The sequence below is a fragment of the Alligator mississippiensis genome, chromosome 16, assembly GCF_030867095.1.
Source record: "Alligator mississippiensis isolate rAllMis1 chromosome 16, rAllMis1, whole genome shotgun sequence".
Lineage (NCBI taxonomy): Eukaryota > Metazoa > Chordata > Crocodylia > Alligatoridae > Alligator > Alligator mississippiensis.
Window position 1 is genome coordinate 12,124,244 of NC_081839.1, and position 17,156 is coordinate 12,141,399.

Genomic DNA, 17,156 nt, shown 5'->3' on the forward strand with positions numbered 1-17,156 from the left:
AGTCAAATGTGAGGAAATGGGGGAGTGTGGTTTAGTTAGTGACTGAGGCAAAAGAGCAAGCATGGTTAGAGGTAGTAGTTCTGTAATAATGGTATAAAAATGAGCACTGATCACTCAAGCTGGTCATTGTGATGCTAATTGTGCTTTATATGGAGGACTGTGAGAAGCAGGGGTGGGGGGGTGAGTGCAGTTTGGGGCAGTGATTAATGTGGGATTGGGGAGTGTGGATTAGACCAGTGTCAGCACCTGAGGGAAAAGATGACCGTGGCTTGGCGCCTGACCATGTAACTGTATGTGATACGGTAAGCCTGGCCCTTGTGGTATAATAGGATTGATAATAGGGAAACCGCTATTTGAGGAGACAGTTGTAAGGGAAGAAATGAACATGCCCCAGGGTGGTGAATGCCATGAAAAAAGGCAATAGTGGAAGGGGGGAAGGGGCAGAGGGCCTTGCTCAGATTTCGTGCCTGTAATTTAATGGAGAATAATAGACAGCCTAGGGAAGCTGTGGACTCTCCATCACTGGAGGTGTTCAGGAAGAGGTTGGACAGACACTGGTTGTGGATGATCTAGATATAGCTATGCCTATTTTCTACCATGGGTATTTCCCATGCTTCTGGGCTTGCTGGCTGTTCCCTCCTCCACCCCCTTTTCCCCTCCTGCTATATGTGTTAGGAGGTTTTTAAGCCTCCCCAGAGGCATTGGGTGTTGATTACAGCCAAGGCTGGGGACTTCAATTGGGCTGTGCTGATTCTCCTGCTGGGAGCAAAACTGAAGGTTTCAGGCTAAAGGGTCTTGCTCCTCTGCTCAGGTCGCTGTCACGAAGGAATTTTATCTCATGGTCGGACGGGTAGGGACTGTGGGGTTTTTTCCCTGTAACAGGGGGCTGGCCTTCTTTCAGGACATCTCTTGAGTATATATTGACAGCACTTTGTAGAAAGAAGCACGATGTTGGCTGCTGTGGCTCCTCTGCTTTGCCTGGGATAGTTAGGGTGTTAGGTCTGTGTTGTCAGGGTTGTCCCTGCCAGATTTCTGTGCTGACACTGGTGCGTGGGGCGCCGGGCTGTAGCCTGGCCAGACCCAATGCCCTGCGGCAGCACCGAGCCGTGTCCCCGTCAGCACTTACTCGTCGTCTATGACCGGTAGGCAGTTCCGAGCAGGGCTGCACGGGCCGGCTTGGGCGGGGAGCTCCCTCCCCGCCTGGCTGCTCATTGCGTTTCGAATCCAGCAGGAAGGCGCGCTGCAGCGGCTGCCCGAGCACGGCGAGGCCGCAGGAACCCCGCGCCGGCGAATAGGGACACGCGCCTTGTCCTATTTGGCAGGACACCGCGGGGAGGGTTCCTCTTGCGCACGCGCGCTCCAAGCCGCGGAGGGGAACGGAGGGGGCGGGGCTCTGGAGGCCTCTCGGCGGGGGCTTGAGTCTCGCGCTCTGCTTGAGACGATTAACGCATGCGCAGTATTTTTCAGGCGCGCGGGTCCGACTTGACAGGGCTTTTACGCTCATGCGTAGTGAGCACGTGCCTTTCGGCGCATGCGTAAGACCTCCTCCTGTAGGGGGCGGGCCTCCCGGCACAAGCGTCACGCCGCTGCGTCCGCTGTTAGCTGGGGGCCGTCCGGCCGCGCAGTGCAATGTGGGAGTGATTAAGGAAGTAAAATGGCGGACCTGGCGAACGAAGGTACGGGGGGATGCAGTCGGGGGTGGGGATGCAGGCGACGGCGGGGAGCTGGCGGGGGCTGTACGGACGGCGGAGCTGTGCCGGGCTGCTCTAGCCTGGGTGCCGTTGGCCGAAGGCTGCTGGGCGCGGACCCGCCCTTGAGAGCTTCCCCCTCCTCGCGGCCTCGCGGAGCCCCGGCTCCTGTGGAGGGAGCGGCCGGACAAAGGAAGAAGAGCGACCCCCGTCCCCGCACCCCTTGGGCGGACCCTGCTCGGGCTTGGCTGTGCTGTTGCCCACCGCGAGGCGGGGCCGGCGGCGGGGCCGCGGGCGCGGGCTCGGCCCTGCGCGGGGCGTCCCCCCGGGAGGCCGGAGTGCGGGGTGTGGCAGTTGGGTGGGGGGATGGCCGAGAGATGAGACGGGGCCTAGGGGAGGTGGAACATATGCCTTCTCCGTGCTCTCTGCCGCCAGCCGGGTCGTACAGACGTTCCAGCCAAGTGCAGTAGGATGCCTGGTTCCTTCCCTCCCTCCCCGGGTGTAGGTGCAGCAATCTCCAGTCTGTTACTTAACTGCAAATAATAATCTGTTAGGATGATTCTGTGCTATTTATAGATCACATACGTGTCTGTTTTCAGAAATTAAACAGCATGCACCTTGTGTTCACTAGAAATTAGTCTTGTTCATAGTGAAACGGAGTAAAAAAAGCAGGGGATTGCCTCTCATCTAGTTGTCCTTTTTACAAAAATGTGAAAAATCACTTAAACTGCAGCAGAGGAGACTTGGATCAAATCTCAGGAGAAGAAAACAATCCTTGTTATCTTCTCTAACAAGATGCCTTACACAAGTCACAGAGCCTCTTTGGAGTTTCATAGAAGAGACTGGATAGGCATCTCTCATGGATGGCTTTAGGAAAGGGAAATTCTGCCATATATGTAGAGAATTGGACTAGGTAAGCCACAAAATCCCCTATAACTATGTGATTTTGATCTCTCTTCTCTCTTGCCAGGTGGTCATTAAGTGCCTTTGCATACTGTGTCTCTTCCCTGCTGTTTGGGGAGCAAGCTCTCAAGCTACTGTCTCTTGACATGTCTATAGCAGTGCTTTAAAATCCCCACTTGGCTCCTGTTGGTGACAGTGCTGTCCCCAATTACCTCTAACAATGTGAGAAGAAATATACCCTGTTGAATTAGGGAAAACATAGGAAATCTTTTCATTAAGTTTTAAGCTTATGTAAGTAAAAGAACTGGGTGTACATCTTCCTTCCCAATTTTTTGGAAGCATGTGCATACATTAGTGTACATAACCAGAATGAAATGTATAGCAAAATGTGTCATAACTTAAATATAATCTGATGCCATTTTGCCTAAGGTAAGCCTGTACAGTTTCTGCTAAAGTTGGCCTAGAAGACGAAATTGTTTAAGGATGGTGTGGGGGTTTCCCTACCTTTGTGTGGAGCTTGGTCTTCATCTGGGTTCCTAACCACTCTCAATGCAGTGACAGGGCCTTAATATAGTGTCCTTGTGTCTCCTGCTTTTTAAGTCTGGCATGCTGTAAGTGGTTTTCGTTATTTTGGTTTTGTGCCTTATAGATGCGATGGGAGGGTGTGGAGGGGGAATGATTTTAGGAATTTTGGGTTAAGTAGTTGCCTGCAAATACAAGGGCCTGGATTTGATATCCTGGAGGCCTGTTTCAATCCAATGTTCCTACTCCATTATTTCCCATCATCTCTTTGGCCCCTCTGTCCTTCAGTTCTCTTTACCATACGAGCATGTTCTAGCTTTTCATTTAAATTTCCTGATTCCCACTTTCTTCTCTGTTTGAAAGTTAGAGCTCATGTTAATCTCTCTCTCTCCTTTCCCCCCCCCCCCCATTCGCTTCCATCTACCTGATTTTTGCCTAATTTTCCTACTATACTAATTGCTTCTTCAGCATATCCTTTGGAAACTTGCTTCAGTTGCCCTCCAGCTTTCCACTTAGGTTGCCTTTGTCTTTGTTCCCTTTTCCTCTCTGTATATGGACTCTGGGTAGTATTATCTTGTAAACAGAAATTTGCACACAGTTTCTATGCTGATGACTCCCAGTTTAAGACTAATCCCCTTCTTTCCAAATTAAAATCTTGGTCTGCCTTGCTAACCTTTCCCTTTTGGATACCTGTTTGTTCAATATTGCTAAATGCAAGCACCTTAATCTCCCTGCTTGGCCTACAGTACCTTTTTCTCAATCACTGTAAGGAACAACACTATCACACCTGTCACTCAAGCCTGTAATGTAAGTGTTTTCACTGACAAAAACCTTTCGAGGTGAACACATCCTTGCTATATCTACAGTCATCACAATATGTCTATGTTCTGATACCCTATTCTCCAAGTCAAGAAATAGGCTGGTGAGGCTCTCTTGCCTCAGAAAACAAGATCTTAAGCAGCTGCTAAGGATGAATCTGGGGAGCCATTATTAGTCCATTTCTGGGTTTGGAGCATGTGAATAAGCAGTGAGGGACAAAGGAAGGGCTTAAAGAGCATTCTGGTTGGGAAGTGCTGTTGCTGCAGTGTATGTGTACCTTTCTGTTATAAGAGCCTGCAGCCTCATATCTCTCTGGCCCTGATGGCAAATTCAGTCTTGCCTTGCCCATATCTATTCTGTATTCTATAAAGTTTATTCTCTTGTCCTCTTGTTTTGACCATGATGTGTCTCTGAATCCTTCTAGTGCAGGGGTGGGCAAAATAAGCCCCATGGGGCTTTGTCCAGCCCGTGGTAGGTCCCCTTGGTCCCTCTTGGCCTAGGCACCGCCTGGCAGTGGCATGTTCTGCCACCCCCTGGGCACACAGTGGGGCTGGAGTGGATCCGCAGCTGGACTGACTTTGTAAATAGTCCAGGCAGTGGCAGCTCCTTCTGGCTGGTGCCATCGCTGGTCCCAGCCCTATGGTAATGCTGGGGCCCTGCTTGTGCAGCCCTGAACTGGCACACCCTGTGCCTGCTCTGGACTCACCTGTCCAAGCTCAGCAGCAGTGGCAGCTGCTGGGCAGGTACTGTTGGCTGTGGCAGGGGGAAAATGGCCCCTCCCTCTCACCACTGCTGGGCAGTTCTTGGTGCAGCCACTCGGAGCCTGTGTGGTGCCAGGTTGCCCTGTGTGTCTGCCACCTGGGCTGCTCTCTGGCTGCTTTGCACTGTCACTGCTACTACACTGGGCAGCCCAGGGGCGGTAGTGATGGTGGTAGATCTGCAGGGCAGCCTGGCGTGGTGTGGGCTCTGGGTTGCTGCACCAAGAACTACCCGGCAGTGATGAGAGGGAGGGGCTGCTGCTGCTGAGCCTGAACGGGTGAGTCTGGAGCAGGCATGGGGCATGCTGGGTCGGGTCTGTGTGTGTGGGTCCCTGCTGGTATTGTGGGGCTGGGGTCAGCAGCAGGGGCAGCCAGAAGGAGCTGCCCCAGCCCCACTGCATGCCCAGGGGGCAGCAGGATTCACTATGGCCAGGCAGTGCAGAGGAGGTGTGGGGTGGCCTGGGGCTGTGCGCTGTTGGTGGTGGCAGGGAGGTACTGCAAGGTGTGCAGGCTCCAGGCTGTTGCAGGCCAAGGGCAAGTGCTGACCAGCTCAGGGGGGCACATGCAGGGGGCCTACCATGCAACCACATCCTCCCCCACATACAATCGCACAAACACTGCACCCCACACAAACCCCACATCCCCACACACATCTGTGTTCTTCTGGGGGGAGTCCCGCTCACTGCTACACGCACTTATCCTACCACATGCATGCACCCACACAAACACCCCCAGCCTCCTGCCCTCTCCTCCACAGCCCCCCACAAACCTCATACCCACCCATGTCCACATACCTCTACACTCCCCCACACCCCACATGCAGCTACGCATGCACACAGCCCCTCACAATGCTTCCATCATTCACATTCTTCAATTCCTTTCTTTAGCTCACTTGTTTTAGATGAGCATGGATTTGTAGATATTTGTTACCATGCAACATGCTTCATAATCATTGTCAGATGGGCTTCAGATAGGCTTTTTTGGCAAAAATGTGGAACACTAGTTTTTAAAGTTAATAATGGTCTTGTTTCAAAAATTTTTAGTGTGGTTTTTTTTTTTTCTTATTTTCTTTTTTTAATGTAGGACTTGACCTACCTTAAAGTTATCAGATATTTTTTTCTTTTCGGGTAGGGGAGGGGAGCTGTTAGAATAATGAATCTTTTGAAATCTATATTTGTTTACAAAACAATCCTCAAAAAGTTCATTATTTTATTATTCACATATTTAAGAGACAGCTTTTTAGGGCTTAACCAGCATTTTATTTTTTTCATGCTGAGTTTTTACCAGTTAACTCAAAAGTGAAGTCAGACTGAATACTTCTGTTTTTGGAGATGCAATGATAACCCAGCCTGGCATTTCATGAAGACATGTTCTGTTTACAAGCATGAGATTCCTTAAATATTTGCAGACAATGTTAATGTTTGTAAGTATTTCTAGGGTCTCTAAAGAACATTTTCAAATTGCTATTGTGTCTAACTTGTTTACTGCACTTTAAAAAAGAAAGTAACAGTGACCATAGTTTTCCCCTTTTTTCCCACCCTTTATCTGCTGAAAATAAACTTTCTTTTTCCCTCCTGTCTTGTCACATTTGTTTCCTTTGAAGTACCTGTATCTTCAGTGGAAAACATGATTCCTTTCTATTTGTTAGTGATGAAAAGGCACAGAAGCTGAAGGTGCTGGTTTCCATTAGCAAGAGAACCTATTACCCTTGCATGGGGACATTAGAACTAGTTCTCTCTCGCTCTTTCTTTTTTAAGATGATTGTCTTATTCCTCTTGAGCTCCTGAACATGTAGAGGACGAAAGACATGCAAAGAACTACTAGTCTTTCTTTCTAAGATTTTGCCTAAACGGTGTTTAAACTACATAGCAATATGTGTGGAACAATTCCAGGCTTAAGGGTTCCATCAGTGACTTCATCACTTACACTCTGAGAAGTCCAACAGCAGGGTGCTAGGATAGGTTCTAATTTATTCTCTCTGCTCAAGGGATCTCTATTTTGTGTCAGTTGCTGTCTGGTAGATACCTGAAAAACTTTGTGTTTCATCTTCCCTCTAGGTACTGGAAAATGAAAGTTTACTTGTTATTCTCTTTACCATCTCATGATGCTAGGATAAGAAACAAGCCCACGTCTATCTGTCATCCTCCCCCTTTTTGTATTGCAGCTCTTCCTGAACAGCTGTAGTATTTGCTGCTGCTTACTGTTTGGTTTTGTTTTGTTTTTGAAAACAAAACAGTAACCCTTTGAAATTTGTGCAGTTCTTGGCTATAGTCCTGTGAAATTTGTGCAGTTCTGGAACTTCGTATGTTGACATTTAGAAGGCCAGCTTTGCAATCATGAGGACTGGAAGCTTCGAGATTTAACTTCTACCCTTAGGTCTTCATGGAGAGGCTTAAGCTTCTGCCATACAAATCTCCCCCCAAGTCCCAGTGTTCCACCTGAAGAAGAGCCCCTTGTGCTTGAAAGCTTGTGAGGTATCTGCCAATTATATAGTTGGTCTAATAAAAGATACTGCCAAAACAAAAACCTTTGTTTTCCCCCTAAATTGGAAATGATTTAAAGGGAACTGACCAGGTTAATTTTGTTTCCATTCAGGGAATAGGTAAGCTATCCTTTGGGGAAAGGACAAAAATATTTCCAAGTGTTTGAGGAGGCAACACAAAGAGTAGATTTAAAAATATATGTATTTTATGAAATACCATATTTTCTTGAATACATTGTGCCCCAGAATGATACATGCTTTGTTTTTGAAAGACAGCATGGAAGGAAGACAAGTTTATTGTAAATAAACTGAGTGGCAGTAGGTAGGGAGTAATGCTTGCTGCTGTTCTGCTCCCTGGCACGCCAGTTTCCAGCTCTTCTTTGGGGGTGGGGAGAAAGGGTGTTGAATGCAAGGAAATATGGCACTATTCTTTCAGGTAGTGATGGCTGTCTCGTTGCATTCCAGCAGCCTGTATGCATGCAGTTATTTAAACATCTCAGAGCTGTTTGTTTGTGCAATTATTGTGTTGAAGTATTCAATTAACTGATTTCTGACTAACTGAAGCCTTCCTCCCCCTTAATGAGCAATGGCCAACAATCTCCTTGGCTGTTGCAGATTTTATTTGCATTTCTGTAAACTAACCATCTTGATCTTCATAGGATGCAGTCTAAAGCAGGGGGTGGCAGTTTACAGCCTGCATTCTGGATTTGGCCCGTGAAACCATTTGATTCTGGCCCATGGACGTGAGACTTTGGTGGCACTTGCCCATGGAGGAAAGTGTTATAAATGGATACTAAGTACATTTTTAATAATTTCAGTAAAAGCCACATTTTAAACTAGAGGTGCACCGATACATTGGTCCATATCATTGGCACCGATGAAAGGAAAATTGGCATTATCGGCATTTTGCTTTTTTTGGCTAATGTGGCCAGTAATGTCGCCGATTTTTAAATGCTACATCCATGTGCACAGCTACAGCATTTGCACAGCCAGCCTTGTAATTTGGAAAGCAGCATCTGGTGGGGGAAGGGGTGGGGGGGACGGAAGGGTTATGGCGGGGGGGTGTGTGCGGATTGAGGCCCTGCAGTGAGGGAGGGAGTAGGGCTAGGGCAGAGGTAGGGGCAGGCGCTGCCCAGCCAGGGTAGGGTGCAGGACAGCTGTGAGAGGCTCATCCAGGGGGTGCATTGGAGGGGGTGTGGCTCCTGTTTGTGTGCACCCCTGTGGAATGCATGGGGGGCATGTGCCCCCCGGATGTGTGTGGGGCGTGGGCTGGGTTTGGGGACAGCACCGGGCTCTTCCTGTGGAGTGGGGAGGCTGAGCCGAGGCTGGACTTGGGGTGGGCAGCAGCAGTGCTGGGAGGGGAGGCTATGGTGAATTCTGGGGTGGCCGCTGCCTGCTCCCCAGCCTCGGCCCAAACCCCTGCCAGGGAGAGTCTGGCATCACCCCCAGGCCTAGTCTGCAGCGGCAGCCCGCCCTTCCTGTGCGCACAAATCTGGGGGGCACATGCCCTCTCCCCCCCCCATTCATTCTCCAGGCGTGTGTGCCACGTCGAGAGCCACCCCCTCCCTCCCTGTGCTTCCTGGATAAGCTTCTTGTGGTTCTGTCCCATGCCCTGCCCCAGCTGGGCAGTGCCTGCTCCTGCCTCAGCCTCACTCCCTCCCTCACAGCAGAGGCCTCCATCTGAACCTCCCTCCCCACCCTCTGAATAGACTTACCAGCTGGATGCTGCTCTCCAAGCTGTGGGGTTGCATATGGGCAGTCGGATCAATATCGGCCAATATGGCTCATAGTTAATCTACTATCAGTATCTACCTAAAAAATCTTTCTCAGTGGACCCCTATTTTAAACCCATAGATTTGAAATAAATACACATAGAAATTAGAAAACTAAATTGTAGTCAGCAGGTTTCTTTTTTTTCCATATCCATGTACTTTCATTCCTTTAAAAATCTTTGTGGTATTATATTGTTTACACCAGAGTTTCACAAAAGGGTCAGATGAGAAAAAGGGGTAAAATGTCACTCTCCTGTTCCATTGCCTTTTTAAGTACATGTACGCAAGTTGACTATATTTTTGACAGTCGTAGTGTAAAGTGTTGGTGACCTACAATCCTTTCTGAAGAAATGGGACCACTAGTATTAGGATCAACACTTATTTTCCTTTAGTTTTGTCACTTCTCATGCCTCCAATCCTATGTCATCTTTTTTGTCCTGTCCTCTACCTGTTTGTCTTCTTCTATTCAAATTTTTTTGTTTTGGGTTTTTTTGTATATTTCCATTTCTCTATTATTTTGTCCTGTTTTTGGTCAAAAGCAGTGGCTCTGAAAAGTGTTTAGGATTATAGAGCTTCCAGTATGATGCAGTGACAAAAGGGCTAGTGTAAGTAGTGGGAGGGTGCAGGGAGCTGATTTACCTCTGCACATGGCATGAGTGAAATAGGATATGATTCTGATGTCAATATTTTATAAGGAATGCTGAAAAAATGCAGTGGGTAGAACAAATAACTGGCAAAAATACTCAGTAGCTGAAGAAAATGCCTAGTTTTACCAAAAAAATATTTAGAGATGACTTTATTATAGCATGTGAGTGCCTTCACAGAAAATACTAGTGAAGAAAAGCATCATAAGAACCATTGCAGTCTTAAAATATGCAAGTTCAAATGAAGTAATGTCTAATTTCCAATTGTGTGATAAAAGAACATTCTGTAAAATGTAATGGTGGATTCTTCACCTTTTTGATGTCTTCAGGATAGATACCATCTTACAAGATGGGTTTATTTTAGTCAAATATGAATTTTTGGCTCAATGCAGGGATAACTTAATGGCATATGGTACAAAGCAGGGTCAGACTAGATCACATAATTTGTCTTTCTGGCCCTAAACTGTGGCTATTCTACCCTCCCTGCAATTCTCTCCCTCTTTCAGTATACCCTCTTGAATTTTATAACAAGTGGGGGGCCAAAAGGCAACCTACATTAAATTGCTGTTGGTCATATACTGCCTGAGAGATGTCTAGAGTATTTATTTATTTTTAAGTAGCATGCAACTGTGTGGTTAAAAGTTATATCACGTTGCATACTGAGGGAGGTCCATCTTAAGGCTTCATGGAACTTTTTAGTTCTGACACTTAATTTTTTTTACCCACAGCTTTGCTGTGGAGTTGGAATGTTATTTCAATATGGTTGTAGGAGGGCAGGGTTGCATTATGTACATTTCCCCCTGCCCCTCTCTTTCTCTCCCCCCCCCCCCTGCTTAACTGGCTCCTGGGTCTGCCTTTTTCCTTCATTTGCCATGCCTTTTTTCTCAGCATTAATTGGATGTTGAGAGATGACCTAGGGTTTTGGGGCTCATTTATCTTGTCCCTTGACCTCTATCTTCCAGTTGTCCTTAGACCTAGGAGTCTTAGAGTATGTCTGACTTTATCTAGGCACCTGTAGCCTAAGTGACTATTCACAGCCTCTGACCTCCCCTACAGACATGCATGCCTTGTAGGTGTTATCAACAAGTCATCTTCCTGGGCTCTTGGCCCTTGTGCTCTTGCTGGGGCTTCAGCCTAACTGGTGTCCTCTTCTTTCTTTTAGCTGGACCTCTCCACCCAGGCCCCATGGTAATGGACCTGGTTTCAGAGGGGCTGCCTTGTTGCATTCCCTGTAACTCACTAGCCTTTTTCCTGCCCTGTTCTGGCAGTGCTGCAGCTTGCTCCCTACCCCCAGCAGGCTCAAGCCTCTCATGCATCTCTAGCACTCTGGGAGCTCCTGACTTTCCTTATAGTCCCAAACCACTGGTCCAAACTGACAGTCAGGTTGATGTCTAAACTTACCCAGAGAGGGTCATATTTAGTCTAGTCTTACTCAGGGAAGGCAGTAAGTCTGATTGGTTGGTTCAAGCCAGCCAACTCCTCCCCCCTGAGTAATTGTCATTTCCACTGGACAGCTCACCACCTGGTTTTCATACCACACTGCTTCTGAGAGAAAGAGCTGTTGCCTGGGCTTCTTAGGTTTCACTCTCTCCCTCCTGGAGATACTATGCTTTCTTCCAGTGTCTCCTTCAGTGACTGTTCCACTTGTGAGATGCCACTCCTCCTCTGCCCTCTCCACGCTTCCCAGCATGTTTATCTGGGCCTTCCAATATTGTCTGCTGGGTGGCAGGTGCTAGCTTTTTCTGCTTTCAAGTCCCTTGCCTGCCCTTGAGTTCCCAGGTCTTATTCGGGCTGCTAGTTTCTTCATGCAGTTGCCCTTCTGCTTCCACAGCATAGCAGAAGTCTCTACCCCCAACTTAGCTATTTTTTAGTCTTTTGTCATGGACTATGATGATATACCACTGCCAGAGTGATGGAGTGAGGTGTGGACCACAAATCAACCCCTCATGGGCTGCTAGTTCCACAGCCCTGCTTTTAAAATGAGTGTAGATATAAAGGAAACACTTTAAGGATTGGAATAACTGGTTTTTTGAGGTACTTTTCAACACTGGTTCTATTTAAAAAAAACAAACAAAAACCAATATTAAGTCATCCAAACAAACCTAAGTATATCCTGTGGAGAGATTATTAGATGTGTATGCCTTTCTTCCCAACAGAGAATCTCTGACCAACTTACTGTGATAGAGAACAACATGTAGAAGCAAGCAAAATGATTAAAAAATATGGTAGCATTAGAGTGATGATGTAGCTGTGATGGTCCAGGAATTATGCAAGAAGCAAAGATTCTTTTTTTTGGGGGGGGAGGGGGGTGATTACCTTTTATTGGGTCACCAAATATAGTTATGACAGAGTCAGAGAAGCTTTTGAATGAAGGACATTCTTTTTCTTTTGAAAAGTTCTCTAACTTTTATCCCAACTATTCAGGTTGTCCAATGAAAGACGGGACCTTCCTGCCCCCCCCCCCCCCCAACACAAACAAACCCTTGCCTCTTGGCGGAAAAAAAAAAGGATATGAATCGCAATCTTCTTAAACAGTATCCTGTTTTAGCCTTCCCATTCAGGCAGACATTTAGCAAGTGAGGTCTTAAAGCACCTCTGGAAGAGCTCCAAAAATGATGAGTGATTATTTTATTTGATTTTTAATTTTTTTCCCCCTTTTCATCCCCCACCCCTCCCAGTACAATTTCTTATGTGTTTTCATCAAGCAAAACTTGTTACATTGATGGTACCAGCAGGACATTGCTCCTGGCTGACCCTAGAGATCACAATGGGGCATTCAGTGTGTAAGATTAAGGCACTTGGCATTTGGTTTCATATTTCAGTTGGTGGTGGTTTTTGTTATCCAATAGTGATATCACAGAACTATTTATATTAAGCCTATCCAACCTGCAGGTCAGTGCAACATTTGCGTTTTTTTGGCTGATTAGATGCTTGTAATATAGCAACAACATCAAATGAGTCTTACTTGAGTTGCTAACCTTGTCTTCAGTCTGTCAGGGGGTTTCAACCTTTTTTTTTAGTCTAAGTACCCCTGGTGGCCAAATTATAAGTAGGGGAGTGTAAGGGGGTGAGTAGCATGCAGCTGAACGCTGTGCGAGAGGGGCAGTGTGTGGCTGGACATGGAGCAGGGAGGTGGGGACAGTGGCCGGGGACTGAGTGCTGCTGCCTCCCAGGAGCAGGGCTGGGGCAGGGGGGGAAGCTCACCGGGCTGATGTGTGGCAGCAGCAGCCCCCATGTGTGAGCTTCCCTGCCCTGCAGTGGGGTGCTGCTGCCCTTGCCCCAGCCTTGGTCCTGGGAGGTGGCAGTGTTCCATCCCTGCCCACTTGTGTGTACCCCCTAGGACCAGTCTGTGTACCCCTGGCTGACAACCCCTGGTCTATGTAGTCTTAAATTCAATGATTAATGATTGTTTATATCTAGCTTAATTACAACTTTTTATTTCTTCTGATAGACACTGTGTTTGTCTACACATGCAAGTAATTCAAAGCAAAAAACTGGTGAATATCCTGCTGGAGTTTATTGCTCCTGGACATTGTGTTTCCACATGTGCCTGCAAGTGCAGAATGTTGAGCTGGGTCAGAGCAGCCCTGGCTGCAGGGGACCTAGGAGGTCAGCCTGCCAGCCTGGTGTTGTTCTGACACAGCTCAACATGCTGCAGGGGGACTGGCTGGGGCACAAGGGTGATCCAGTACAGGGCTAGCTGGCAGTTTTGAAGTGTTTGAGTTACTTTATTTACAAGATGGCTAGGGAAAAGACCGATTGATACAGGTAAAATCATTGAGTAGTTAAAGAATGAGTTCCATGAGTTGAATGATGATGCACTAACTTTTAAATAAAACTGAATGGTTGAAGCCTTGTTTTCAGTGAAGAATGGATCTCTACATTACGGATGGAATTGAGACCAGTGTTTCCAAAATACGGGGTCTGAGGAAGGGCACTTTGTTCCTGAAAGTTTGTTTGTCCTCTCTCCCTAGCTATATAATTAATCCAATAAAAGATACCACGAAAAACCCCTTTGTTGCCTGCCTGTTTTCCGGACTTTCATGGCTACAGCACAGTCCCTACTTGAAAATAAGTGACTAACTGATTAATTTGTTTGCTTATGATGGATGAACAGAAATGCAGCATCTCATTTTCATTGTGGTACTACTTGAATCTCTAGGAATTCTTTCGTTTTCTCAAACCACTACTAGACTTATCGAGGATGTTTTTCAGAGTTGTCAAATTGTTGTTGATGGAAGTCCCTGAGACCCCACCAGCTTAGGTGTCCGTGACAACTTTCTGATAGATATTTGAGCATCCTCCCCTTTTACCAGCATATTCTCAGGGGTTTGATTTCTTACTTAGTTGTTACCCTGGGCAGTGAAACTCTTCCCCCTTGGCTTAGTAGCCTGGATATTTAGGTGTTTGGTAGAAGTTTCAGAGCCTAGTTGGGTGGGGATTGGGAGTAGACAATGGTGAAGGGAATGCAGTAGATACACTATATCTGGAACTGAGTAAGGCTTTTGGCAATTTGGAGAAATGCAGGCTAAACAAACCTTACCACAGTGTTGACAGACAAATGTCTTGATAGCTGCAAGCAGAGGATAATTATAAATGGATCCATTTCAGAATGTCAAGAAGGTTCATGTGAAGTTCTTTATAGATGTTGTTGGGGTCAGAAGGGACCTCAATAATTCATCGAGTCCGACTCCCTGCATAAGCAGGAAAGAGTGCTGGGTCTAGATGACCCCAGCTAGATACTCATCTAACCTCCTCTTGAAGACCCCCAGGGTAGGGGAGAGCACCACCTCCCTTGGGAGCCCGTTCCAGACCTTGGCCACTCGAACTGTGAAGTTCTTCCTAATGTCCAATCTAAATCTGCTCTCTGCTAGCTTGTGGCCATTGTTTCTTGTAACCCCCAGGGGCGCCTTGGTGAATAAAACCTCACCAATTCCCTTCTGTGCCCCTGTGATGAACTTATAGGCAGCCACAGGGTTGCCTCTCAGCCTTCTCTTGCGGAGGCTGAAGAGGTCCAGGTTCTCTAGTCTCTCCTCGTAGGGCTTGGTCTGCAGGCCCTTGACCATATGAGTGGCCCTTCTCTGGACCCTCTCCAGGTTATCCGCATCCTTCTTGAAGTGTGGCGCCCAGAATTGCACACAGTCCTCCAACTGCGGTCTGACCAGCGCCCGATAGAGGGGAAGTACCACCTCCCTGGACCTATTCGTCATGCATCTGCTGATGCACGATAAAGTGCCATTGGTTCTTTTGATGGCTTCGTCACACTGCCGGCTCATGTTCATCTTGGAGTCCACTAGGACTCCAAGATCCCTTTCCACCTCTGTGCCACCCAGCAGGTCACTTCCTAGGCTGTAGGTGTGCTGGACATTTTTCCTCCCTAGGTGCAGCACTTTGCATTTCTCCTTGTTGAACTGCATCCTGTAGTTTTCTGCCCACTTGTCCAACCTGTCCAGGTCTGCCTGCAGCAGACCTGCCTGCCCTGCCCTCCAGCGTGTCCACTTCTCCCCATAGCTTTGTGTCATCTGCAAACTTGGACAGAGTACATTTCACTCCCTCGTCTAAGTCACTGATGAAGACATTAAAGAGTATCGGTCCAAGGACCGAGCCCTGCGGGACCCCACTGCCCACACCCTTCCAGGTCAAAACCGACCCATCTACCACGACTCTCTGGGTGCGACCCTCGAGCCAATTCGCCACCCACCGGACTGTGTAGTCATCCACGTCACAGCCTCTTAACTTGTTCACCAGTAGGGAGTGGGAATACCATATCGAAGGCCTTCCTGAAGTCTAAGTATACGACATCCACCCCTCCTCCTTTGTCCAAGCGTTTCGTAACCTGGTCATAAAAAGAGAGTAGATTGGTCAGGCACGATCTGCCTGCCACGAACCCGTGCTGGTTTCCCCTCAGCATAATTTGTCCTGCCGGGCTCTCACAAATGTGAGCCTTGATAATTTTTTCAAAGACTTTACCAAGGATGGAGGTGAGACTGACTGGCCTATAGTTGCCCGGGTCCTCCTTCATCCCCTCTTTGAAAATGGGGACCACGTTAGCCCTTTTCCAGTCCTCCGGGACTTGACCCGTGTGCCACGAGCGTTCGAATATTCCCGCCAGTGGCTCTGCAATGATGTCGGCCAGTGCCTTCAGCACCCTCGGATAGAGCTCACCCGGGCCTGCCGACTTAAAGGCATCCAGTTCTTCCAAGTGACTCTGCACCATCTCAGGGTCTACGCATGGAAGTCTGGCGCCTTGCTGCTGCCTCTCTACAACCCCAGTGAGAGACTTGTCGTGCCCCTCGCTTAGGAACACTGAGGCAAAGAACTCGTTGAGGAGTTCAGCCTTGTCCCCCTGTCTGTCACCAATTGTTTCTGCCCATTTAGCAGGGGTCCTATTCCTCCCTGGGCCTTCCTTTTACTCCCTATATATCTAAAAAACAATTTTTTGTTGTCTTTTACTTGGGTTGCCATCCTCAGCTCCGTGGTAGCTTTGGCCCGTCTAACTGCCTCCCTACAAGCACGAGCAGAGGAGGTATATTCGTCTTCTGTGATCTCTCCCTGTTTCCACTTTTTATGTGCTCCCCTTTTGGCATTTAGGTTGCCCTGGATTTCTCTGGTCAGCCAGGGAAGCCTCCTGGCCCCTTTCCCTCTTTTGCCTCGCTCGGGGATCATCTTGCTTTGTGTCCAAAGGATCGTTTCCTTAAGGCACAGCCACCCTTCTTGGGCTCCCATCCCTTCAAAACTCCTACTCTGCAGTGCGTCCTTGACTAATCGCCTGAGTGCATTGAGATCAGCTTTCCTAAAGTCTAGCACTTTCCCCCTACTAGTTAATTTACCCACTCGACGTCTTATGGTGAATTCTATTATTAGGTGATCACTGTCCCCCAGATGGCTATGGATCTGGAGGTCCCCTACCATGTCATCCCCCGTTGTCAATACCAGATCCAGTATGGCATTCCCCCTAGTGGGACCATGTACCTCCTGTGTCAGGTGGAGGTCCTGTACATAGGTTAGAAACCTGCGTGAGCGGTGGGACTTTGCTGTCTGTGACTCCCAGCAGATGTCCGGGTAGTTTAGGTCCCCCATGACTCCTGCCTCTTTAGCTTTTATGGTCTCCGAGAGCTGCCTCAGGAGCCCCGAATCTCTTTCTTCCCCTTGATGTGGGGGTCTAGCAGACCCCTGCTATCAAATCCCTTTCTCCTTGCCCCCCATGTAGCCTAACCCACAATCCTTCTACTTCCTCATCCTTGGATTCTGTCTTGATGAGGGTTAATGTATAATGCTCACTGAAATAGAGCACAACCCCTCCCCCTTCCTTCCCCACCCTGTCCTTTCTGTACAATCTATAGCCCTCAATATGTACTGCCCAGTTGTGGGATGAATCCCACCAGGTTTCTGTTAGCCCCACTGAGTCATAGGTGTTTAGTGCAAGCAGGAGCGCTAGTTCATCCTGCTTGTTTCCCATGCTCCTAGCATTAGTAAATAGGCACTTGAACCCTGCGACTGGTGCCTTTGCTGCCCCCCCGCTCTGAGTCCCAAGGGGCCCATTGTTTCTTACCTTCTCGTTTTTTACC

General features: G+C 47.9%; 1 protein-coding gene across 4 annotated transcripts in view; it reads left to right on the top strand.

The window, feature by feature from the left end:
• The first annotated feature begins 1,487 nt into the window (after positions 1-1,487).
• Positions 1,488-17,156, top strand: part of RANBP3 (RAN binding protein 3) — a 130,751-nt gene continuing 115,082 nt past the window's right edge. For 2 of the 4 annotated variants that reach the window (XM_059719621.1, XM_059719622.1), the window contains exon 1: positions 1,488-1,676. In XM_059719621.1, the coding sequence (XP_059575604.1) occupies positions 1,503-1,676 (174 nt within the window). In that variant the 5' untranslated portion in view covers positions 1,488-1,502. The remainder of the gene's footprint in view (positions 1,677-17,156) is intronic. The other 2 variants (XM_014599838.3, XM_014599841.3) reach the window with 1 other exon arrangement.